General features: G+C 45.5%; 3 protein-coding genes across 3 annotated transcripts; 1 reads left to right on the forward strand and 2 right to left on the reverse strand.

Moving 5' to 3' along the window:
• Positions 1-1,740: 1,740 nt before the first annotated feature.
• On the forward strand, positions 1,741-6,982 carry LOC133888096 (ABC transporter G family member 11-like). Its single transcript, XM_062328211.1, has 10 exons — positions 1,741-2,425; positions 3,682-3,971; positions 4,101-4,272; positions 4,366-4,488; positions 4,581-4,709; positions 4,840-5,034; positions 5,160-5,246; positions 5,332-5,604; positions 6,266-6,373; positions 6,452-6,982. Exons 1-10 carry the CDS (start codon positions 1,817-1,819, stop codon positions 6,782-6,784), a joined length of 2,319 nt encoding a protein of 772 aa, XP_062184195.1. The 5' UTR covers positions 1,741-1,816; the 3' UTR covers positions 6,785-6,982.
• A 2,221-nt stretch (positions 6,983-9,203) lies between these two features.
• LOC133887734 (uncharacterized) lies at positions 9,204-11,866 on the reverse strand. Its single transcript, XM_062327700.1, has 6 exons — positions 11,635-11,866; positions 11,051-11,526; positions 10,137-10,314; positions 9,945-10,027; positions 9,783-9,852; positions 9,204-9,687 (listed from the first exon to the last, which is right to left on the reverse strand). The coding sequence occupies exons 1-6, from the start codon at positions 11,684-11,686 to the stop codon at positions 9,563-9,565; spliced, it is 984 nt and encodes a 327-aa protein (XP_062183684.1). The 5' UTR covers positions 11,687-11,866; the 3' UTR covers positions 9,204-9,562.
• A 4,180-nt stretch (positions 11,867-16,046) lies between these two features.
• On the reverse strand, positions 16,047-18,704 carry LOC133887870 (uncharacterized protein At1g65710-like). Its single transcript, XM_062327863.1, has 2 exons — positions 17,331-18,704; positions 16,047-17,242 (listed from the first exon to the last, which is right to left on the reverse strand). The coding sequence occupies exons 1-2, from the start codon at positions 18,321-18,323 to the stop codon at positions 16,361-16,363; spliced, it is 1,875 nt and encodes a 624-aa protein (XP_062183847.1). The 5' UTR covers positions 18,324-18,704; the 3' UTR covers positions 16,047-16,360.
• Positions 18,705-25,924: the final 7,220 nt, after the last annotated feature.

Below are 25,924 nucleotides of genomic sequence, written 5' to 3' on the forward strand. Positions count from 1 at the left end.
GCGCGCGGTTGGAGGTAGGCGGCTGCGCGCGGAGTGGAGGCCGGAGCTCATTACTTGCCCGGCGCCGCGAATTGACACGCAACAACACCGCACGGCTCCAACAAACAACGCCACCTGCGTGCGCGCGCGGCCAGCGGCGAGGGTTCTGGTTCCCCGTCTGCCTCACCCACGGCACCATGCTTCGCTCGCACCCCGGCTAACGACGCCATTAATTCCGCGCGCCTGGTTCCGTGCATGTGGCGCAGGGGAGGTGGAGAACCAGGCAGCGGTCAAACCTTGGCGGTCGCGCGTCTTGTTGGGGGGATGGCAGGTGAGGTCGGTCTCATAGGCCGCCCGTAGCAACAGACCACAGACCACAATCAACAGTGTGTGAGTTTGAGCGGAGTTTTGGAGGCAGCGATCAGCCGAACAGCCGGCGGTGACGCCTGCCTCGCCTGCATGCACACGGCCAGATCGAGGTGTGGCGAATTTGACTAGCTGCTAGGACGGGAACCAAGCAGCAGTCAGCTGGCGGCTAGGCGCCGGTTAAGCTAGCAACGCGAACGCGTGTGGGATCAGGGGGAGTTGGAAGTTGGAGGCAATTTTCTCTAGTCAACCTTGTCACCAATGCGTGATGACCACCGCCGCTGGTGTCAGATATCATTGAATATCACCGGAAGTTTAATCAGCAGAATTGTACAGATCGCAGCGTTGCGTTGGTGTCCTATCATCATTAAGCGAACGTCGAGTACTAATAGCAGCTTTAGTTTTTCCCTTGTTTTTTCCTTTTGCTATCAAGATCAGATTTAGTTGGCAACACTTGAAAACTTGAAGGTAGTTTTCATCGTTCACGAACAACCATTACGCGAGGTTTTTATGCTGTACATCATTTCTGGTTTGTCATATGCTCAGGTTTATTTGCAGAAAATGAGCTACTACACTACTCCAAGTGCATGCCATCCCTCGCTCTCTTCTGCATCTGCTGGTGAAGACTAGTAACATGCAAGTTTGTTTATATGCTACTAATTTAGATGAGTTTTTAAAGATTTACTATTCCAGCCTACATATTATTAATATAGATGGTCATGTATGTCAATAAGAGAAAATGACACCTTGTTAAAACATAATGTAAATAGAGCTCACCACGCAAGGGTCGGGGGCGATTGAATGCGTGCACAGGAACCGAGAATTATGGGGGTAAAGGGTGAGTCGGAAGGTATGACAATGGAAGTACAATACCAACGTCTACCAGTACAGTATTAATGCACCTGACTGGATCTCATCCGTCTCCTCTCCTCTCTTTCTTCTTCATGTGGCGTGTGTGGACTGTGCTGCGCCGGCCGTAACATGTTCTCGTCGTGGTCTGCCGCTTGACCTCCCTTGCCGGCCTCCGCTCTAATTTGTCAGCATAGCTTTCAGTAATTTTTGCAGCGTGCATGACAAAGCTTGAAACGCTACCTGCACGGTTTTGTGCAATCCACGTACGGCTCGTGAATTGGCACTGCGTCCAGGGCGACCATATAGCGTGAAACTTTTTTTAAAAAAAAACGTAAGATCTGAATAGTTGTCACAAATGTATACGAAGCCACAAATGCCCAGTTCCGGCTGGTGATTGCCGACGATCCCTTGTGAAAACTGCTTCGTAGGGAGGTTATAAGTACAGTTGAGTAGTCTACTTCTTCTGATCCGAAATATAAATCGTTTAAATTGAAGAAACATGGATTAGGAAACACTTCGTTGATAAAGAGAAATACAACTACCGTGGAGGATGAGTATTCCTGTCAGCTGAAGCCCAACGAAGACAATTTGGTTGGCAGTTTGTTAAGTGGTGGCCTCCATGGCTCCATTGCTGCTCTCTGATTGCTCCATCCATCCATTAACTCCCTCTCTTTATTGTGCATGCATGCTTTCCACCTTTATAACTCCTGCCGCGCTGCCCCTCTCCACCGCACCGGCCTCTCCAGTCCCTGGCCCCGCTCTCTGCCCCTCCCAGCTCCGCCGCCCGACAGCCATGAGATCGGGAGAGGGCGACACGACGAGGAGGTCCGCGGCAGCCGGGCAGGCCATGGTGGAATTGCAGGCCAACGCGTCGGCGGCCGGCGGCGCGATGGTGGTGGGGCTGAGCCCGCTCAGCGAGACGCTGTGGCGGGACAGCAAGGCGCTGCCAGGGGCGGGGGCCGCCGCGCTCATCGGCGACGTGTCGGCGAGGCTGACGTGGAAGGACCTCACAGTAACCGTGGCGCTGGGCCCCGGCAAGACGCAGACCGTGCTCGACGAGCTCACCGGGTACGCCGAGCCCGGCTCGCTCACCGCGCTCATGGGCCCCTCCGGCTCCGGCAAGTCCACCCTCCTCGACGCCCTCGCCGGACGCCTTGCCGCTAACGGCTTCCTCGCCGGCTCCGTGCTCCTCAACGGCCGCAAGGCCAAGCTCTCCTTCGGCGCCGCGGTATATATTCATCTCCCAGCCTCCTAGCTTAAGTCTCCTTGCTTCACTTAAGCTAGCTGCAGTACTCTTAACTGCCAAAATCACTGTTCTATTTTTGGGCATCAAACTGTGAGACTTCAGAGAATCCATACATAGGAGCAGTACCGTTAAGGTTTCTTATCTAGGATCTGCGTAAGTTGGGTCATCCATCGCTGGCATTCAGAACATCATAGTATACCTGAGGGATCAGGATCTGGTAAAAATATACATGGCGTGCATGACAGTAGTAACCACTGTTGCTAAGTGTGGTTAGAAGTACACGCACATATGGCTGACGCTTCACTAGCACTCCAAGAGAGGCAACTGGCTCATTCTATGTCGGGTAAGACATGCATGTGCTGTACCTTCCCATCGTCCGATCGGCTAGCCCGCACAGTTGCACGGTGCGATTACTACTCCTATTCGTGATGGATACGCGTCCAATTAAAATCGATTCGGCCTGTTTATTTCGCGTACATGTTCCGGATGGTGAGAGCAAGCTACGCGATAGGCCTGTCCCTTCCATCGATTTTAATTCGCTCCGGTTGTTCGATGCGGCCGGGGCCAGCACTTTGAATCCATTCATGTAGAGACCGTACGTGCCGTTCCTTCCTTTTTTCATAAAGGGGAAAATTGTACTGGCGTCGTGTTAATTTCGAAACGAAGAAAAAAGAGAGGGCAGCAAATTCTATAGGTCTCTCAAACACTTTCTTTTCTGATCAGCTCAGTCATTGTATCACGAGTGATGATCTTGATAAGATTTTATAAAAATCTTTTTAAACAGATTTTATAGAGTTTGCTTACGGAGATATGGTCTGTACTTTTGCTGTCAGTGTCTGTGAGAACCTGAACCCACCTATACAGCATAAATGCAGACAGCTGCCGCGAATTTATGGTGATACGAAACGTTCGGCTGTAGCGTTTGGGTCTGTCTTGCTACCAGTTTTACGGAACGCGTTTTTGAACATGCGAAATTTGCTGTTAATCTAGTGCTGGTTCTAGTTTAAAAAAACGAAATATGATTTCCACTCCTTTCGGCATGAAAAGAAAAGGCTTCCTACGAGTCGATTGCCGACTTCGTATGCTCAACTTGCAACCACTGCACGCTACGACCAACAAATCTTCTTTTCACTGAAAGATCGAAGCATGCGTGTATTTGCGTGGTGCATATGCATGTTAACGCCGTGGCGTGCTCAAGAGCTGCCGAGACTGAGGCTGCCCCATGTTGGTGCGCGCAGGCGTACGTGACGCAGGACGACAACCTGATCGGGACGCTGACGGTGCGCGAGACGATCGGCTACTCGGCGCTGTTGCGGCTGCCGGACAAGATGCCGCGGGAGGACAAGCGCGCGCTGGTGGAGGGCACCATCATCGAGATGGGCCTCCAGGACTGCGCCGACACCGTCATCGGCAACTGGCACCTTCGCGGCGTCAGCGGCGGCGAGAAGCGCCGCGTCAGCATCGCCCTCGAGCTCCTCATGCGGCCCCGCCTCCTCTTCCTCGACGAGCCCACCAGCGGCCTCGACAGGTACGTTCGTCGTCGGAGAATGGCAAGGAGAAGCGTTGCTGCCTTCACGGTCGCAACGGCCGGCCGGCAAGCTAGCTTACGGTTGTTTGGGGATCAACGTTAATTGTGCGTCGCTGTGTGGCTGTGTAGTTCGTCGGCGTTCTTCGTGACGCAGACGCTGCGGGGCCTGGCCAGGGACGGGAGGACAGTCATCGCCTCCATCCACCAGCCTAGCAGCGAGGTGTTCGAGCTGTTCGACATGCTCTTCCTGCTGTCCGGGGGCAAAACCGTCTACTTCGGCCAAGCGTCGCAAGCATGTGAGGTAATTGATTGCTTGCCAGAGTAAACAGTCTATAATTATGCTTGTACAGCATACGGCGTTTGGTTAAACGACTGATACCTTGCTCGCTTGCAGTTCTTTGCTCAAGCTGGTTTCCCTTGCCCGCCTCTGAGGAATCCGTCGGATCATTTCCTGAGGTGCGTCAACTCGGACTTCGACAAGGTGAAGGCCACCCTGAAAGGATCAATGAAAGCAAGGGTAAGAAGGAAACAGATTGATCGACAAAATCTGCAAACTTTGCGAGCTTGTTCTCTGCTGCAAATGATCTAATGTTTGGCTTTCATAAAAAGGTCGAGAGGTCTGAGGACCCCCTGGATATGATGACCACATCAGAAGCCATCAAGAAGTTGGTTGTATTCTACAGCAGGTCCCAATACTACTACGCCGCTAGGGAGAAAGTTAATGATATCGCGCGAATAGTAAGTGTTCTGAGTCTCCAAATGCAATATATAATGCATTGATATGTATCTGTTTTTCGTTTCCACATAATCAATATCGCATCCGAGGACAGGAAATGGCCTGAGGAAAAACCCATGTTATTTGTTGCAGAAAGGAACGGTGCTGGATTCAGGTGGCAGCCAGGCCAGCTTCCTGATGCAGGCTTGTACCCTGACCAAGCGCTCATTCATCAACATGTCACGGGACTTCGGGTATTACTGGCTGAGGCTCCTGATTTATCTCCTGGTGACCGTCTGCATCGGCACAATCTACCTGGATGTTGGCACCAAATACACATCCATCCTGGTAAGCATGAAGAAATTGATCAGCGTCTACTAGGGCTTCACTGATATGAATGTACAATAATGTAGTCACATGAGCAATGTCATGAAACATTTGGTTGATATACATTTATTACCTTATCTCTGTAGGCCAGGGCTTCCTGTGCTGCGTTTGTCTTTGGATTCGTCACATTCATGTCCATTGGAGGATTTCCTTCATTTGTTGAAGAAATGAAGGTTAAATTCAAACAATATCATTTCATCTGCAGGTTACAAATGCAATGTAAATTTTGCTCACCTTTCCCTTGCTTCCTTCATCCAGGTTTTCCAGCGGGAACGGCTGAATGGGCATTATGGTGTTGCGGCATTCGTCATCAGCAACACCATCTCAGCAACACCGTTCCTGATTCTGATATGCTTCTTGTCTGGAACCATATGCTACTATATGGTGCGACTCCACCCTGGTTTCTTACACTATATCTTCTTCGTCCTGAACCTGTACGCCAGCGTCACTGTGGTCGAGAGCTTAATGATGGCCATTGCAAGTGTCATTCCCAATTTTCTGATGGGGATCATCATAGGAGCCGGAATTCAGGTATTACGTTTTCACCCATTTTCCATTTGGTTTTTTATGCCCCTATAGTCCTATTATTGCTTGGGGTATATTACGGCTGGCGCTGTGAATCAACATGCTAGCTGCAATTGCTTTCAATCTCATTCAAATATCTCTGCATAGAGGTTTGAAGCACATTCCTGAATAAATAGGGAAATAAAAGAAAAACACAAGGAAGCCGGTATTTTTTGTTTAGTGCAGTTGTTAAGCCTTCATTATTAATGGCATAAGTATTGCAGGACCATGTGGTATTTAAGATGTATTCATTAATTAGAGGAGTTCCAAAACTTGGTAGGGTTCTTTGGGACCAGAATACATCAAAAGACTTTAAAATGTATTAATCCTATAAGTGATCAAGCTTGAAATATAAAACCAGTAGTGAGGAGAAATACTTGCAGCTTTATTACACACGGGCCAGTATGCCATTATAGTTTCAGCAATTTGAAGACAGTACGAGATCATTAAAGATTTGACTTGTTTTAGCTACTGCAGAAGATACATTATCGTTGATCCAATGTTTTAGTTACATTGACATGTTGTATAGTTTCATGCCAACACAAAAGAAACATCAAATTACTTCCCAAAAAGTTTTCGACTTTGGGGCTTGGCAAGAAGAAATTTTCTCACAATTTTCCTTGGGCAGGGAATATTTATGCTTGTCTCTGGATACTTCAGACTTCCATATGACATCCCAAAGCCTTTTTGGAGATACCCCATGCAGTATATCAGCTTCCATTACTGGGCACTGCAGGTAAATTTGGTTCCACACAGAGCAATACAATAAATTGATCCCAATCTGAAATTTGATATCAAACTCTACATTTAACAGGGCCAATGCCAGAATGATATGAAAGGTCTTGTATTCGATAACCAGTACCCAGACCAACCCAAGATCCCTGGGGATTTCATACTGAACTACATCTTCCAGATCAACGTGAACCGGTCTAAGTGGATCGATCTATCGGTCATTTTCAGCATGATCTTCATCTACCGGATCCTGTTTTTCCTCATGATCAAAATAAACGAGGACGTGATGCCATGGATCCGGGGGCACATTGCGAGGAAAAGGATTCAGAAGAAAGACTCTACTGCCACCTTCACCAAGACGCCTTCTCTAAGAGGCTACGTTGTGGATCCAGAGCTTGGCCCCAACGAAAGCTAAAAGATAAACTGGTTGTTTTGGGTAGCAGAAATAGGCCGTCTCGTGCTAGCTCTTGGTGATATATTGTATTTAAGATCGGAGAAACTGGTATCATACGTTTTGGAACTGAAGCTTATTTGAGTACAGGTATACATACATGTAATGTGAGCAAACTGGCATCAGAGAGATGCAGAGTGATACATAACTGATGGTTCATAATTTGTTGTCTTCATTTGAAACAGACGAAGAAATGGTTGGAGCACTAAAGGCCCCATAGTACGCCTCAGATGACCACACCGTATGATCACATTGATTCTGCTGGCATACGGGTTACTGAGAGAAGTACTCCGTATTGAAGGAACAATAAATGTCCCATTTCAAAAGAGCAACAACATCAATGTCATAGTTGTGATTGGGCAAATTCCACATGGTAACATTCAAGTAGTGTTTGTAACAAGCGAACTGTTCGTTAAGACTAAGTTACTGACCGGCCTTAATCAGTGCAGTGAGTAGCACACTACGAGTCTTTCTATACGACTGCGCTAGCGTTTTTGATCTGGCCTGGAAACTGCACTCAAAGCCTATCCCATTTCCATGTATTCAATGCTAACAATTCCGGCTCTTTTCATTTGAACTTTGCTCTAAAATGCGACCCAGAACACCCACTTCTATTTCTGAATGCAGATAACAGCATTACAGCAGAAGAAACTATCACTACTAAAACTAAACGCTTGTTGCATCTTCACGCCGTGAAAATAAAGATCTATTGACAACATGAGGAGCAGAGACGGACCTGGAATTTGGAATAGGTGTCGGTCAGATAGATATTCGTTATGGTCTTCTTAAATGTCATGGTGGTAGATGCAGAAGGAACCAGATAAGAGTTTGCATGGAGACATTTGTCAGAGCAAACGCAAATACAGTAGGGTGGGTGAAACAGTCAAGAGCATGGGCACAATTGTCGAAGATTAGTTCCTGACAATATATATGTAATTGATTAAGGTACCTTCGAGATCAGGGTTGAACATGAAGCAAGACACACAATATAGACAGGTTCTGACCTTCGGTTAGAGTAATACTCTACATCGTGTATAGATGATGATGTATATGTATTATCTCAAGTATAAGCGATACGTCTAACCTATTACAAGGAGCAGATCGGATCTAAGCTACACTAAGGATATCGTCGAGTATCTCTTATAGTCTTAGTGCTTACGTGAGTTTCCTTTGTTGTGTTGTCCTCATCCGAGGGTCTGAATTCCCGCTTTATATATGACTAATATACCATCTTCTATCTAACCGTAGTCGATAGGAAGGTATTCATCTTGTCTATGAAAATAAAATAGATGAATTCGATTTGGATACTAGTTGTTCTCGAGTTGGACAACTAATCGAGACCTTTCTAGTATACGTCTTCTAAATTTTCGGATATATCAGATACCGCAGATTCAATCCATAGTATCCGAGGTTGTTAAACATGTGCACGACATACACTGTCCATATATGGCGTATTTCTTATGCGTATATACCCTAGTTAGATATTCGACAACAACAAAAATCTTCCAAGAAGGATTTGGAGCATTAACATCGGATCCATTTGTGAAACAGTTCTGTTTTGGATTTTTTGCTTCAACTTTTTTCGCACTGTTCTCGGCTCGAAACTTAATTGAGCGTCAGAAAAATTTAGTTACCTTCCACAAAAATATTAAGATAATCATGCTGAAAATCTCCGTTGAATTTTGATTCAAGCTTAATTCTGAGTAAGATGATTAGCGCACGAAACTCAATTCGTAAAGTTTCAGATGCCCTGAGTAGATTCAGGATATGCGTGGTGCATTTGTGAGGAAAATACATTTACAATTGAAACCTGATTAAGCTAGACCTGAGCAAAATGTTATGTAGACATTATGCATCATTCCTCAAGATTAAGTTGCCTTTGGCCGTTGAGGATGCATTTCCTTATGCTTATACTCTTCAGAAGAATGCTGAAGGACAACACTGTAGCATATTGATATCTAGTTGTTGAGGGGGGAGAGGACAAAGGTAGGCCGTTGCATCTAGGAGTACCTTTATTTGATGATGTGTAAATTTTAGATACAAGTTTAGATATGACCAATGTGAATATACTAATGACACCTAATATGGTGATAACTTTGTAATAACATTAATGCAAAACTTCTTAAACCAGGAATAACCTAGTCATGAAATAAATTCAATTAAATCAAAGAGGCCAACTTTGCAGATTTGTATAATAGTACAATACTCCCAAAAAATTGAATATCTGCAATATTCTGCATCAAGCAAGAATTGCGTAACTGCAGGTCCAGCTGGATTTTGTTGGGCTTCGTGCTGTCAATTTTTGTAAAAGTACCAGCCAAACTTAATTGATCTTCTCTGCTATGTGCATACTCTTATTGCAACAGCTACCTTCAATAGGTATATCACCCAACAGGTCACAGCAGAACAAAATGGTGAAGCATCGGTTTTGACATACAAAAAGTTGATAGTAGCTTTAGCGCAACAGGTTGAAGGTCAGTGAAACTAAAAAATCTAGCATGTGTGTACATTGTACAATGTCAAAATTAAAGTGCCAGCAATTTGCAAATACAGTAACTCACAATGAGCTTCCACATTTTTGACATAAAGTAGCAGATCACTAACTGTCAAGCCAATACATTAAAGCCACAAACAAGTCATAAGGGAGACAAATAAAAAAGATACGCCAGCTTAACTGATAGCCTTACCTAACATATTCTTTGCTGATATCTGAAGCAAGTTATGTACCACACTGTAAAATAATTAACTGGAGCCAGGGTCGAGGACCGGAAGCCTGCAGTAGAAGCTAATGGATTTGTCTGTCAATCTAGTTCCCGGGATGAAATACTGGAATATCACAGTCAAGCAAGCACCATGAGGAGCAATACCTATACAAATAGCGACGGAAATGTTTAGGTAAAACTGTCTGCTCAACACAAAATATAATAAATTTGTCACTGAGATTATAGCTGAAAAGGCACACCATAGAAGGTACAGTCTGGCTTGGCCAAATGGCAGTGTAGGCTCTTAACGAAGTGCTTCATATTCACTTGCTGTGAGAACATAGAAATAAAATAAATATGTGAAAAGCTGGCACAAAAAAGAAGAGCAAAAGAGTAAAACAAGTGGAGCTTAGGAATAATACCACTGAAAGTGCTTCCCCTCTCTCAACAGCCATATCCATGCGAATGGAAGCAGTCAAATTTTGGTCACCAACAGGTGCATTTGCTGAGACACAGAACAATGGCATAAGAAAATGTGATCAGGTTAGTTGAACAATAACAAGGCAGCAATGTGAGGAAGCTGTTGATTAAAACCACATAGTGCCATATCTTACCACGATCACCAAGAACCCGAAGCTTCCTGAATTCGGAGCCAACCTTAACAAGAGAGGTCGAAACTTGTAGATGGAGATCACCGTATTGGGTAACAGCTACTGTTAGCAGATCACCAACATTTTTTAGACGATCCACTAAGCTCTGGAACTGAGGCAGATCAGGAACCTGGACAAGAGTCTGCACAAAGGACAACCACTATGTATCAACACCTAGGGCTAGTGGGCTACTACTGGATAACCAAAACGAAGGTCACGCCAGGCTTGTTTTATTAACAAGAAAGCGAAAATGCAGAGTTTTGAGCCTTTGGTCTACTTAACATTAAAGTGAATAAATATAGACCCCCGAGGAAGGTGTAGTTGGATTATGCAAATTTTGACAAACACAGTGCAAGTGAGTAAAAGTGCATGCACATTTCCCCTAGGAAGGTGTAGTTGGAATGTGTAAGTTTTGACGAACATGGTGCAAGTGGGTTTTTATGAATTTTCATAAAGGTACAACAAAATAATACAATTAATTTCTACATATGGGTTACATCATGTCTAGTATCTAACAGGCAAGTGAATTTTCATGAATTTTCTAAAGGTACAACTAGATAATACAGTTCATTTCCATATCGTATTTAGATGCACTGGTTATTGCTTAGCATAAATGCCTAGGATCAACCCCCATTCCACAGAACTAGATCATCTTTACGGCTTTACCAATAGCAAATTGTGTGAAGATGTAGTTCACCGTTTCAACCGAAAAAGGAGTTCAGACTGAATCTCAGCCATTATTCATTTCATGATCGAACCTTTCAACTAGGGACGCGTGTTTAAATCCGAATTAATCTGATGAAATCGAACCGTAAACAACATTTTCCCCTTTTGATAAGCGATAAGGAAAACTAAGATGCCACGCGAAGGCTACATGCCTGAGGAAGCTCCTGAGCGGCGTCAAGGGCGGCCTGCAACCGCTCGACATCGGAGCGTGACAGAGGGCGCGAGATGGGCACATCCTGCACGACAGCAGCGCGGGCGCCTTTGGTCTCAAACGTGAGGAACGGCGCGGCCGCCCGTGATCCCGCGGCCAGCTTGTTTACGAGCTTCACCTGTATCGCGGCAGGGGCGTCCCCGGCGGCGGGCGACTGCGCGTGAACGGCGAGCGCGCTACGGAGCGCGCGGTGGAGCAGGGAGACGTCGACAGCGAAGGCGACGCGGTTCTCGTTCCGCGACGACACAGTGTACTCACGGAAGAGGAGGTCCCTGGCGAACTGAGCGACGCACTGCGGGCCGCCGCCGTCGGGCCCCGTGGCCGTGGGGCCGAGGAGGTTGTGGAGCAGCATGGCGTGCGTGGGCGTGAGGTAGACGTGGCAGACGCGGCCCACCTTGTCCATGGCCGGGAGGAATCCTGCGGCGGCGAGATCACCGGACGTGCGTCACGTGCTCGACGAATTGCGGGAGAGAGACGGGGGCGGGAGAGGAAAGAGGCTGTGCTCTTGTGATGCGGGGGGCTTACGCTTGTCGAGTAGGGCGATACCGTCGTCGGTGAAGAAGGCCTTGAACTTCATGATTTGTGCTTCGCGACGGCGGCGGCGGCGGCAGCTTCTTCCTTCGTTTGGTGGTGGTGGGGGTTTGGCGCGGGTTTGGGAAGGCTTCGCGAACAAGGAGACGAAATGGTGGTTTAGTTCCTTCTTCGGCACGCTTGGGCGTTTGAGGCTTCTGGGCTGTGTTCTTCCAGAGGCAGTGGGCTTTCCCTCAATTAGGAGTTTATTTAATTAGGTGTTTTTCTATTTAGTTGGAGTTTATTTGCTTTATGTCTTTTTCTGAAAAACCCAATCAAGAAAACCCTGAGAATTCCTTCTGAACCGGAACCCCAACTCTTCTGGGGCATAGCCCATTCTCTCTCTTTTTCCTCCTTTCCCCAGCTCTCTCTACTTTCCTTCCCACCTGGGTTGAGCTCAGCTCGCTCCCTGCATTCTACCTCACCTCTCCGCACTGAGCCGAGCCCAAACTACAGCTTCCTCTCTTCGATTTTTATATATATTCTTTTCAAATATTTTAAGATTATATGTCTATTTAAAATAATAATAAAACATATCTTACCGTCGCTCATATAAATAGGGGAGAAAAAGTTGAGACTTTGTGAGCTCTAGCTATCATAAATTAAATAACCGAAGAGAGGAAGATCTCATCCGTTCAACGGATGGCTAAATAGATGAGAACTTAATCTCTTCCGTTGAACGGTGATACCTTCATCTCGCCCGTACAATGGGTCACATATTTGTACCACCTCCCGGGCGATATATTTGATTTAATTCAAATACGAAAATATATGTATAATTAATTTTTAATATAAATTTTGTATTCAATAAATTGAAAAATGTTGCACATTTATTTGGCGAAAAATGGTAGTTATGCATACAGTTATCCAAACGGTTCATTCTATCCTTAATTTTAGTTGAATGTCATTTTGTCGATATTTCTTTATTTAGTTGGTGTGAAAGTATGTGATTTTTTTATGAAATGGATTTATGAGAATACAAAATCTAATTTATCGAATAATAGTAGTTATGAAGCACAAATATCATATAACCCGGCATGGAGTTTACGTACGCTAATAAACATTATATGGGACATGAGGTTTTTTGTCGTTACGCAAATATACCTTAACCATAAAGAGATGACAACAAATATTGGTATATACGATACGTCTAAAAACTAACGTAATAGCATGCCGCTGCTAAACCTAAAACGTCTTAGGAATGAAAATAGGTCAGGGTGCAATAGATCCTTTCTACTGAGTGCACCTAGGATATTTACCCTTTCTCAAGGTATCAGGGCCCTCTGCCTTAGCGTGATGGGCCATCTCTTGCTTCCTTTCCCTCTCTGCTTTGCGTACTTCAGCTGCGGCGCGCTCCTTCATTGCCTTCCTCATGTGTTCCTCTTCCTGATGCTTCAGTCGTAGTTTCTTCTGTTATTGCTTGTACTCCCGATGTTCATAAGTTTCCTTCCTTCATAACATCTCTATGTCAACAATGTTGGCTTTATGGTGTGGATTGGATGCGTAGTGAGGATGAGGCGAGATCTAGGTGGTGTTAGAGGTGTTTTCTCTTGCCTCGATGTAGAGTTCTCCGGGGTAGGTCGAAAGATGAGCTCGGATACTATAGACTGCTTGCGTCATTTAAGCATCGATCGTTGTTGTAGTTAGCTTTAGCACTTTTCATACTAATCATATGTCGATCTAATGGTAAGATAAGCCGATTTTCTTACGCCGTTCCGACGCTTGCCTTACGACTCTATGACACGTAAGAAAAAAATGAATAGGAAAAGTAAGGTGGCAGGGAGCTGGAAGTGTTCAGGACACACTCGCCGTAACTCTGGTTCCATAGGGGCATGTGCAAGTGGGTAGTTTCAGATATGAGAAAGGTTGTCTCGAGAACCAAAAGAATGGACCCGGGTTATGCGGGTAAAGTTATACCCCATGCAGGGTGTAAAATCAATTTGAATTACCTCACTCTTGGTCATAAGTATGCTTCTGTCCATCCACATCGGTCGTAGAGTCACGGATGTGGGATGATGTGGCATGACATGTTGGGTTATGGTTGAGACGGTTCTATGTATATATGTACTTATTATGGTCCAGTTACATATGTTCTTGTGCTGATTATGGGATAGAATGATATCTGTGGTTATGTATAGATGATGCTCATATGTGTATGTCAAGTTGCATTTTGCTTATGAAAGTTACTTAAACTTGTGGTCTACTCCTTGCTAATAACTCAATGTATAATCCTTGTAGTTGGGTTATTTATATATACCTATTATAGATTAAGTCTTACGAGTACCTTCGTACTTACGCTGCTCTTTCAGATTCTATCAGTGAGAAGGAGCTCATGTTTGGCTACTTCACGTCCGTCGATGTAGGTAGCGGGAATGAGTAGTGCAAGCTACTTATGACTACTTATGCGGCAAGGCTTTTGGGTTGAGCCCAAGGGCATATGACTTCACCTAGCTTTGTTGGTTCATAGATGTTAATCTTTCACTGTGTAGTTTCTAGTTTTGGTTATAAGATTCTTTATCCTCCTAGCTTCTTTTTGATGTAAATTATTGTAAATGATTGAATGCTTAAAAATTTATAACATAATTTAATTACTCGTTATTTCTTAAACTTTGTTTTGATGCTATATGTTAAAAAGGCATGTGTTTCGATCTTGGACACAAAACACGTATCGGGACTACCAGGATGTTATTTCGGTTAATCATCATAATCGTGATTAAGTAATAATCATCTTGATGATTAATTGGAATATGATTTAGATGATTCCTCACATATGGAACGGAGGGTTTACTCCCACACGATAAAACCTTAGCAGGCAAACACGTATTGAAAGATGCTCTGTAACGACCTTGCAATGATATCTCAGCGCACACCATAGAAAGTGTGTAAGGTACTGATGAGTATCGGCGAACGTGTTGACCATATCTTATGGGTAAAGTGTATGACCTCTGCAGAATGTAAAATTAATTAATCAGTCGTGCTCATGATTAAGAGCGGTATGGAATGTCATACGTGATTATATTTGGAAATATGGATTTAATTTGAGAACCTTGGTGATTGGAACCCTTGAATATGGTTTGGTGGTTGGAACCCTTGATACACGGATATGTTTTGGATGGTTGGAACCCTGGATAATATAAAGTGGTTGGAACCCTTGTCCTTTGATGTCATTTTATTGATCATGCCTTTAACATTATGCTTTAAAAGTTGTTTCTAAATAAATGTCACATTTATGCAAATAAGCAACTATTATACTTTCTTTCAAAATGTATTTTTATCATAAATTATGGAGTATGATATATACTCACACTTGTTGTTTCTGCATAATAAAACTACTCAGTTAGAGAAGACTATGTGAAGTAAGTTGAAAATGGTGTTGCGTCTTAGGATCGTGTGTTTCCAAAGCGAAGGTTTATATTAGTTTTTGCTGCTGTTTCATATTTTGACCCTTAAGATATCTTTAGTAAGATTTGGATAATTTCATAATAATTAATAGATATTGCTATACTATTAATTTATAATGTCACTGTGTGTATATGATTGATTCTGTCTATACACACAGCAGGATCTGCATGGTTCCTTAGACCGAGTTCGAAACTAAAAAAAGACTGGTTAATCCGTTCGGGAAAAAAGGACTGGTTAAGCACTTCGGGCTCTAAAAGCCTGCCTTTTATCGAGCAAAAAATGAACTAGAGAGAGAAGCAATTATTTTAAGTGCCCCGGTTTCTCTGAAGCAAATTAGGAGTTTGCACGTCTTTTGATCTAGGAACTGCATGTTACTCTTGGCATAAAATTAGTAGCGGGATCTTCGTCCTATAAACATGCTAGAATGCTGCAAAGTGCGGTCATAACAAAATAAAAGGAAATGGGCTGCTTTCATTGAGAGTCGAACTCAAGACCTCCCGCTTACTAAAAAGGTACTCTAAACAACTGAGCTATTACAGCACTGTTGCATCACAATGGAGCCAATTAATAAACTTTAAAGTAGTAATAACCAATAGATTACAGTTCATTAGCTGTACAACTTCTGTTAGATACTCCGCTAAGAGCCAGCGGCAGGATTGGCACATTAATTCATGCATATAAGTTGAGCAAGATAAACCACAATGCCGTCCTGTGCTTGCAACATAGAGCAGGAAACAAAAACAATAAAAATGTAAAGTTATGAAGTGGCATAAAAAATCTGATGCAAATAATTCACTTGCAGAAATTGTAGTGTCAATGCCGCTGAACATGAAAAAAAAACTCAACAAATCTAAAAAAACTAGGTAACATTGTAAATAAAAAAGAAATAAGCTTCCAGATTCATATTGAAGATGACTCAAAACTAAATAGTCTAAGCGTATATCCACACCTTCAATCAACTGAGCTAAACTCAGTTCCTAATGCCACTGAAGATTGAATCTTGTTTCCAATCAATTGTCCAACACTAAGCACAGACAAGTGAAATGAAAGAGTATACATTGCCAATTTCACAGCATGATTACATCTGAACAATGTCTCATCAAACTAAGCAAAGAATACAAACGCTGAAACACTTATCTGAAACAGCAACCTATCTTGCCATTAGAACTTCAGAACCAGACACTACATCATTACCACCTAGAATCCGCAATGCCTAAACTGCCAGTAGCATCGTCGAACAACCTAGCCCCTAAGAGCTCGCCGAGACGCCGCGAACATCCTACCGGCCACTGACGGCGCTGACACTGCCACGGTGAGCACCGCGTCCACTCTGAACCTGAACATTGCTAGTAGAACCCACCCGCGAACGGCCACTGGGCTCCTGCGACGACGGCCTCTGATTGCTCTGCCAAGATTGCTCCGTGACCATGCCGTCAGTGAGCTGCTCGACCTCGTCGCCGTTATTCGACTGCGAGGCCGTTCTCGTCCGGTCGGTGGACTCGACGGAATGGGGCTCCCACGAGCACGTCCACGCGTTGCCGGCGAAGCTGTTGCTCCCCGCGGACTCCTGCAGCTCGGTCTCCCCGCTGATGTCACGGACGGAGACGTACTTGTGCAGGCTCGGCTCCATGAGGTCGTCCTTCACAACGACCTCCGACTCGACGACAAAGGCGCTCGCCGCCTTCCCGCCGTACCTCCCGTTGACGGACTCCTTGTCGTTGATCGACCTGTCTATTTCGAAGCTCTTTTTCTCTGACGACGAGGAGTTGAGGTCCGCGACTGCTTCAAGAATCGAGCAGGCCTTCGACACGCACGCTGGCAGCGAGAAGGCCGGCGCGGCACCGGCACTGGTGTTCTGCTGGTGATAGTTCTGGATGTCCTCGAGGAGCAGGGATGCGTACGAGTTGCCATTGTGGTCGAAGTCACGCGAGGACCGCCTCGACGACCTGCTTCCCGGCCCGGCCCTCGGGTTGGTGGCGCTCTCGGCCACAATGCTCACCGAATGGGCTGCGTTCATCCTTGTAGACGATGCTTTGGTGTCCGACGCCACGGCCTCGTCCACAATCTCCGTCTTCTCCTTCGCAGTCCGGCTGCTGGGGATCTGATCTTTTGCCTGCTCCGCCGCCTTCTGCGGCACCGCGACGGAACTCTCGGTGGATTTCTGCAAGACCTTCCAAGCATTTAAACGATTTGGTGACGAATGTGATGGCTAAAATGCAGGAAAGTTTGAAACTTTCATCGATATGTACCTTTTGGGGCTTGCCGTTGTTGCCGAGAGTGTTTTCGTCGAGCTCCGCCATGGGGTTGCGCCGGTAGGGCGGCTGCTCGGCCTTCCTCGACGAGCTCCGGCTCAGCGACGGCCCGTGCGTTGGCTGCGCCCCAGCATTCTCATTCGCAGCGGCCGCGGCCCTCGCAGGCGAGTTCGACCGTGGCGATGGATACCTCTTCCCAGGCGCAGCCTTCACTGGCGATGGCGCGCGCCCCTTCTCCCTGGCCGGGACCGACACCATCTTCCCTGGATGCTGCCGCGCGGCCCGCTCGCCGGTCCCCGTGCCCGCAGCGGGTGCAACGTCCGCTCGCCGCCCCGGCGACCGACTCACCCTCCTGCTCCGGCTCCCGCTCCCGCTGCCACTGCGGCCCTCGTGGCTCGCCGACCGCTTCCGCTCCGGCGTCCTCCGGCGCGGGGAGGGCCTCGACACCGCGGCCCCCTCCCTGCCCCAATCGCACTCGTCGTCCGCGCCCCCGCCCCTCCTCTCGTGGTCGAAGTCGTAGCTCCGCTTGGATCCGGCGTACCTCCGGTGCCCGCCGCCATGCTCCCCCGACGGCGCCTTCCCGGAGGCCGACGAGCTCCGGCTGAGGCGGCCGCACTGAATCAGTATCGCGTCGACCTCCTCCTTGGTGCAGCTCGACGTCCGCACCGGCACCCTGCCCACCTGGACGGGCTTAGCCTCGTCGTCCGGCGTCGCCCTCTTCACCTCCTCCTCCTGCTCGCCTTTTCCCGCCGCCGCCGCGGCAGCCTTGACGACGAACACCTTCCTCTTGTCGGCCGCCGGCTCCTCCGGCTTGGCTAGAGCCTTCTTAGGAGGCGCCGGCGCCGACGCTTTTGCCTGACCCGTCTTCTTGGCCTCGGCGGCCAGCGCGGAGTCCCTGCCGGCCTTCTTGCCGCCGCTCTTCTTGGTGTCATCGGACGGCTGCCCCTCTCGCCGCTTCGCTTGCTGCTTCTTGCTGAAACAGAGACCCATGGGTTCAGACGGATGGATTTGGAAGCTCGGATTGTGGTGGGAATCTGGGAATGCGAGTGTGAGGTGAGCCGGTTGAAGCCTTGAAGGCTTGCTGCTTCTGTTTGCGGAGCAGGGCTTGAATTGGGAGGCGTGGATTGGAGTTTTGCGTTTTGTACTGCTGCTGCGTGTGCGCGAGAGACCGAGAGAGAACAGATCCAACAGAAGCAGGCGAAGTGAGGTGCGGCCCTGCGGCGGCGAGGACGCGAGAGGGATTTCAAATTTTCTGCTGCTTCATTGGGGGCTGCGCGCACCCACGGCGACCGGCGCACGATGCGCACACCACATAGGAAAAAGCCGTTGGGCGGTATACAGGAGAGTGTGCTCCGGCTCAATGAAGGGGAGCACCATTGAAGACGTGTTCTAGTCCAGTACGGTTGCAGATGGTGTCAAATCTCGCCATTGCTCTGTGTTTTTTTTCTTGCCGAAATTTACATCTCTAAATTCTTGCTTCATCTTTACATTGCAGACACTACGCCAGGTAGATTTGGCTCATCTGCTGTAACATGGAATCACTAATGTGTGCTTGTTATCCACATGTATAATTTTGAAAATATATATGTTTGGTTGCTTATATCTATTATTATAATCTGATTTTACTGATGTAAATTTACTGTCTCATTTTTGCTTCGAGCTTCACTCCGTAGCTTGATCTTGCAGATGCAAGCGGCCTCACTTGTCATTACCACAAAATTATCTCAATGTACGTAATCAATCACAATCTCAATTCTTATATTCGCTTATACGAACTCAGATTTGATCAACCAAACAAAAACTCAGTTCATCCTGTCCAGACAAATATAACCAATCAAACATTATTCTTTTCAACAAATATTACTCCACACAATCTACTTTCACTTAAACAAATTATACAATACAGCTCTATGAAACCTCATCCATGAAACCAAACATCCGTTAGAGCAGGCCTAACGCACCACGATGGCTGGAGCTCCCAGGCTCCACGTCTACACACAGCGTCCAGATCACACTAATTGGTGGCCTCACAGAGTGTTAGAACAACCTGCAGAGGGAGCGATTGCTCGGTCTGATGAAACGTAGAAGCAATCGCTGGAGCATGCGTTGTGGCGAAGGTGAGACCTTGTAACGCTTTTTCTTGGGACCACGGGCACACAGCCCTCACACACTACAAGTTACCGAAACGAATGCACCGAACTCTCCCGACCAGCGAAACTCCTCGCGCCTTCACTTCCTTCACGCTCTTCGTGTTCACCCGCCGCCGCCTGGTTTGCCGTCCTCCATGCCTCCCCCATCGAACTGGGATACCAAGATGCTCCCCTCCACCTAATCTAACCCTCCCAGTAAGCAGTTTGCTAATGATACCATAGTGTTACACAAATTTTCTATAATATTTAGCTAGGCTTAAAAAACTCTGAGCTCTTTCACATAAGTAAGTGCAAGCTAAGTCACAACTTCTATTATCTTATCATCTGGAGGTACTCCTTTTTTTCTGATATAACATGACCTAAATAAGAAACTTACTGAGAAGCAAAAGTACATTTAGATTTCTTTACCTTAAACCTTTAGTTTACAGTAATTCCAGCACTTGCTTCACATGAGACACATATTTCTCTAGGGTGGGGTTGTAGATGAGTATATCATCTATGAAAACCAATATATATTTTTTGAGAAGAGGTACCAGGATTTCATTCATTGCATTTTGGAAAGTGGCTGGTGCGTTACACAGTCCATAAGCATCACTCTAAACTCAAAGCGCCCATGATGGGGTTGGAAAGCTATATCCATCTCATCTACCTCTTTCAATCTAAATATTAATGTCATCAAACTCTCAAATCCAATTTTGTAAATCATGCTGCTCCTGATCCTCATCAAGTAGCTCATCTATAATGGGAAAGGGTACTTGTTCTTTATTGTGATTGCATTTAGGTGTTTGTAATGTATGCAAAATTTCTAGGTCCTTTCTTTTTTCCTGACTAGCAACACTAGGGAGAAAAAGGGGCTAACACTTTGTCTGATTAATCCAGATTGTAACATTTCTGATCTGGTGTATATGTAGCAAGCATGGTCCTCTTAGAGTATATATATGTGATTTTGGTGATTAATTACAACATAGTCAATGAGACTAACATATTTGTTAAGTATATATTTTAGTATGTCTCATGTATGCAACAAAAGAGAAGTCACCGAAATCGAGACAAAGAGAGGAATAAATTAGATTTTTCCATGAATTTTGATGTGATCAAATGGGATGAATTTTTGTATAATTTTGTAAATCTCTTCTCAAGCTTTTCATAGAGTTCAAAATCATCAAAATCGGAGTTTGGAGCGAAAAGTTAAAGAGTGATCATCTAAGGCAATTATGCATAAGATTAGAAAGTGATTAGTACTAATAGGCCTAAAGAGAGTTGTTGTTAGATGTTGCTTTTTAAGAGTGGATCAAGGAGTAATCTTAGAGTATACTAAGTGGTACGTCGACACCTTAGAGTCTTAATGACTCACCAGCACCGTGAGCCTTGGTGGCTCATGCTTTTTGACCCTCTGACTTGATGTGGAGTTGCAGCAAGAAGTTTGTACGGGGATATAGAGACATTTGCCTTGTTGGCTCAAGCTCTGAAGTGAAGACGGTTGTAAGTGACTGGAAGAGAGGCTAGCAGGGAGACCTTACCTTGGTGGCTCATCCGGCTTGAGCCCTTGCCTTAGTCGCTTGGTGCTCAAGAACCGTGACCGAGTCTTGGCGAGTGGGAGCATATCCTTGGTGGAGCTCTAACATGGACTAGGGGTGATACTTATACCATCGATACCACGGGATAAAAATCTCTTGTGCCGAGTTTGCTCTCTCTATCTTATTTACATTTCCGCATTTACATATTTGCAATTTACCTTACTAGATATGTTACAATTTCTTTTGAATGATAGAGTAGACACACTAAATAAGACTAGAGCACATTTAGATAGAATTTGATATATGTTTATCTTGTTAAGTTTTTGGAGCCGAATAATTTTAAGTATCCTAATTCACTACCCCATCTTAAGACGTCACCAATCCCTACAGTATATCTATATGGCCTAATAGTAATTGGTTTGGCCCCAGTTATGAGAGGGATAGAGTGGTCCCAATGCTTGTGGGGTGGTAACTGGTAGGTTCCTCAAAGATCTCTGCAAATTGATGAAGCACTTGTTGAATTGGTTCTGGTATCACATCATATTTTCCTTGCAAAGATTCACAGAGATGCACAATATGTTGAACTCCATTTTTCTCTAATAGTTTCTTCAGTTGAGAGACAAATAGACTAGCACATTTAGTCAATCTAGGCACCACTCATTGTAAGGATATCATCTTGCCATCATGCTCAAAGAAAATCCTCTTCTTGTCCCACTCATGGATTATAGGACTGTTAGTCTCTAACCAATCCAAACCTAATATGATGTCACAATAGCCCGGCTTTAATATTCTCATATCAGTCTTGAAGGTGTGTCATTACATCCACCAAGAACATACAATGAACTGAGAAGTACAAGAAAGTATCCCACCATTTGCAATCTTCACTGTTGTAGGAGGGATGGGCTCTTGACTTTGTTTAGGTGGTCTACAGTGGTGGAACTAATAAAGCTATGAGAGCTCCTAGAGTCTATAAGGATAATGACTTCTTGGCTATCAATCACACCCCATAGCCTTACTGCCTTTGGGCCTTCTGTACCTGCCATTGCCAATTTAGAGATGCACATCAATATTTCTTCTTTTGAATCCTCCTCTTGGTAAGTGTTGTCCCCTTGGTCTTGACATTGTGGCAACTCTTCCACTACATGTAGATGTGTAGTCGTGGCACATTTGTGGTTTTGTTCCCATCGCTCTCCACACTTAAAACACAAACCTCTTGCTCTACGGTGATCTCTCAATGCTGACAGCCTATCATCTAAGTTCCTTCTCTCTACTGCTCTTGCACCTTCCACACCCCTCTGGTCATAAGCATGGCTCTCACTTAGAGAATGAGTAGATGACACAGATGACTGGATCGACATTCTCACTTGTGCCCTTGAACTTGCTGAGGGGTATGTCTTCTCTGGCTTTGATCTGGCCATACCTTGCACACTTTCTTGTAGTGGGCCAAAGAATATGCCGAGTCTAGATCCTTGGGTTGGTGCAGAATGATCGAAGCCCAAATATCCTCCCTCAAGCCATCTGCAGGCGAGTTGTAAAGAAAATTGGGTCGTTGGAAGGATTGTGTTCCAATATCTTATTTAGCAATGGTTCAAACCGAATCATATACTCGAACCGAGCTATTTTGTCGTACCTCAAATAGATAGTGGATTAGATCATGGTGTTGATCTTGGCCAAATAAATTGAACACATGAGCACAAAGATCATCCCACGAAGAGAATTCCATCTGAGCCTGAAGCCAGAGTGCAGCATGTCCTGATAAGTGATAGGTGGAGATCCTCACCCAGATGTGTGGCGGCACCACACATACTTTAAAATAATATTTAATGCCTCTACCAATATTGAGGGCTCTCACTATCGAAACATAGAAATTCAAGTTGCAAACCATGGTTACTCACTTCAGATGACGAGCTTAGGCTAGAAAATTCACTAGACTCGCAATTGAAACGATCCACTTTAGAGAAATTGTGTCACATACTAGGCGTACCTCTGACCGAGGTTGGCAAATGAATCGTGAACGACCCATATGCTTGTCCCCGGTGATCCGAGTCCTTGTAGTGGCTATCTGGCCTGGGTCGTGCATCCTGAGGTAGCACACCCAGCAGTGAATCTGACGCGACCTATGGTCAGGGTTGGTGATCTCGGAGGTTGGCTGCTCTCACTCCGGTGCCGTAAGATGAGGATGTTGCTGGAGATGTTCTAGGTCCTAATGAAGGTGATCCACCGCATGATGGAGCTTCTCCACCTGCTCCTCCATTGGTTTCCAAGCCTCCATCGATTGTTGCGGCTTCTCGAGTGTTTGATCCTGTTCTTGCTGATCTTTCACGTACTGCTTGAGAAAGTCAGCGAACTGGTTCTCGAATGCCATGTTCTTCGTGATCTGCTCATGATGGCGAGATCAGTACCAGGGCTTGAGGTAGGGGTTCTCTTCATCAGATTTGGATGTCACCAATCGAAGGGATGATTAAGTCTTTGCATCGAGCAGATGTTGTGCGACCTGGCTATGATGCCAAATGTAACAAACCATAGATGTTGAAGAGAAACCCGAGGGAGAAAGCAAGAATTAGGGAGGACGGTCGCTAGAAAGATTCCATCTCCTCTCTCTGTTCGTCGGGTTTCTATTATGTTCTTTCTTGAGTTCCTACTCCACACAAAGCTCGTTTTAAGTAGCCAACACTCAGACACTGGCCTTCTGGGCCCACTTGTCACACACACACGCGCGCGCGCGCCTGCCTTAAGTGCCTCAAGTGCTCTCTTGGTCCGGCATGATCAAGACTCTTTGATGTCCAGTGTTCCACTCAACTGAGGCTTGGTCGACTACTCCCTTCGCTCGTCGTGTTGTTGCCAGACCGACTACAATAGTCGTTGCCGAGTCCATGACACCATGCAAAGCAAGATTTCTTCTGACATCCACAGGTTCCATGGCTTCTAACCCTAGGTGATTGTGTTGCATCCATCATTTCCTTTTTTAATCTGGTGATTGCCCCTTCTTAAAACATCTTAGATATGTTCTTTTTCACTCAATCGTAATGGAGTGTCATGTTAGGATTTGCTTTCTTAGGCTTGTGGATTTCCTGGCATGCTAGGATGTTTAGATTATATGCAATGGGAGTGGAAAAATTATCTAGTTGCATGGAGGGGACAATATACTCATGGTGACTATGGAGTCCCCACAATCATCCTTGAGGTCGTTGCTTCTCATTATCTGTGGATATGGCATGCCTTCTTTGGAGTTGCAAGGTCTAACAATGACATCAACATCATTAATCAGTCACCATTGTTCACCCAAAGGTTGCAAGGGAATGATCCTCAAGTTGAGTATTACGTCAATGGGAGGTGGTACAACATGGGCTACTATCTTGCAGATGAGATATATCTAGAATTGGTGGTATTTGTGAAGACAAATATCAAAATCTCAAATAGAGAAGGATCAATTGTTCGCATGAAAGCAAGAAGGGGCAAGAAAGGATGTGGAACGAGCATTTAGAGTCTTCAAAGCGTGATTCAAAATCATGGTGGAACCAACATGGGTATGGGACCAATCATATATTGGAAAAATAATGTGAGCATATGTCATACTACACAACATGATAGTTGAGAAGGATATGGTGGAAGACTTGCCTGATCTGAATGATACTGCTGCACCACGAGAGATTCATCTTGGGTCTATACCTTCATTCACCCGGGTAGCTGAAAAAGATGATGAAATCTGAAAGGGATTTGGTGGAACATAATTGGGTGCGATTCGGCTACAATACCAATAATAATAGATGTGGTTTAGATTTATCATTGTACGTGTTAGCAATTTCGCATTTTGACTTTGTGGTCTTGAACTTGCATGGCTATGCAAGAACCAATTATGAGCTTGAACTTGTTGCAAGCTCAACTACCAAGTTCGTTAAGTAATGTACAAATCTGTGAACTAATATCTAGAGACCGATTCAATATTTTATTTCACAATATGGTGAATTAATCTGTGGGCCCGATTTCTTGTTTCAAATACGTGATTTCTTGATGCGTTCACGGGCTCAAGGCCGGTGGCGCTCAAAGTTGTGCAAAAGCGATTTTTCAGTTGGGAGCCAGAGTGTTGGGACCGTGATCAAAAGTGGACCGGTGGCCTGCGTTGGGAGTTCGATAGCCCCGAGCCTTGCGTGTTCTGCAGCTTTTGGTTGAGGCCGACGATTTTGGTAGCCCGCGTTGGGCCTGCCCTATCTGACCTGAGCCGGACCCTGGTGCCAGGCACAAGTTCGTGTAACACTGGACTGCTAGCTAGAGTAAATTCAAATTGGACCCTTGGAATCATCCGCCCTAACTAGTAGTAGCCATGACATGAGACACCGTTACAGGAGAGGGCTGGATGGCTGACGGAACTTTTGGTATTTTTATATTTTTTTGAACTAAAAAAGAATCCACCGTTGCAGGGGTGGCACGGGAGAGCACTCTCTCACAGTCTCACTCGGCCACTGCCAACGTGCTCGCATCATCTCATCCGACTGGATTGGCTGGCGGCAATCACGGGAGCTTTTCTCTTCTTTGCATGGGACGAGCATCCTAGTTTCACCTTTCACGTGATAGCGGGAAAGATTGTTCAGGTCTGGGTAAAAGAAGAATCTCACCCTTTATTCGTCGACCCATCTCTTTCCCTGGTGAACGCAGAGGTAACTTCGCACCAGGAGCGAGGCCGAGGGCCATGGTCTATCTTGCATGCTACTGTGGAGTATGTCATTCCTTTTCTCCGAGATGACGGATTGATGGAGCATGTCACTAGTAATTCAGTAGTAGCACGCCATTTTAGCAGGTTAATATGCAGTCCTCACTTAGGCAATCAAAGATACCAAACTAACAACTCATCCCACACATCGGTTTCATCCAAGCATTTATCAAGAGTTGCACTGCAAATGACCATAGTTTTATTTTGTGCAGTTAA

Source organism: Phragmites australis, chromosome 13, assembly GCF_958298935.1.
Source record: "Phragmites australis chromosome 13, lpPhrAust1.1, whole genome shotgun sequence".
Classification (NCBI taxonomy): Eukaryota; Viridiplantae; Streptophyta; class Magnoliopsida; order Poales; family Poaceae; genus Phragmites; species Phragmites australis.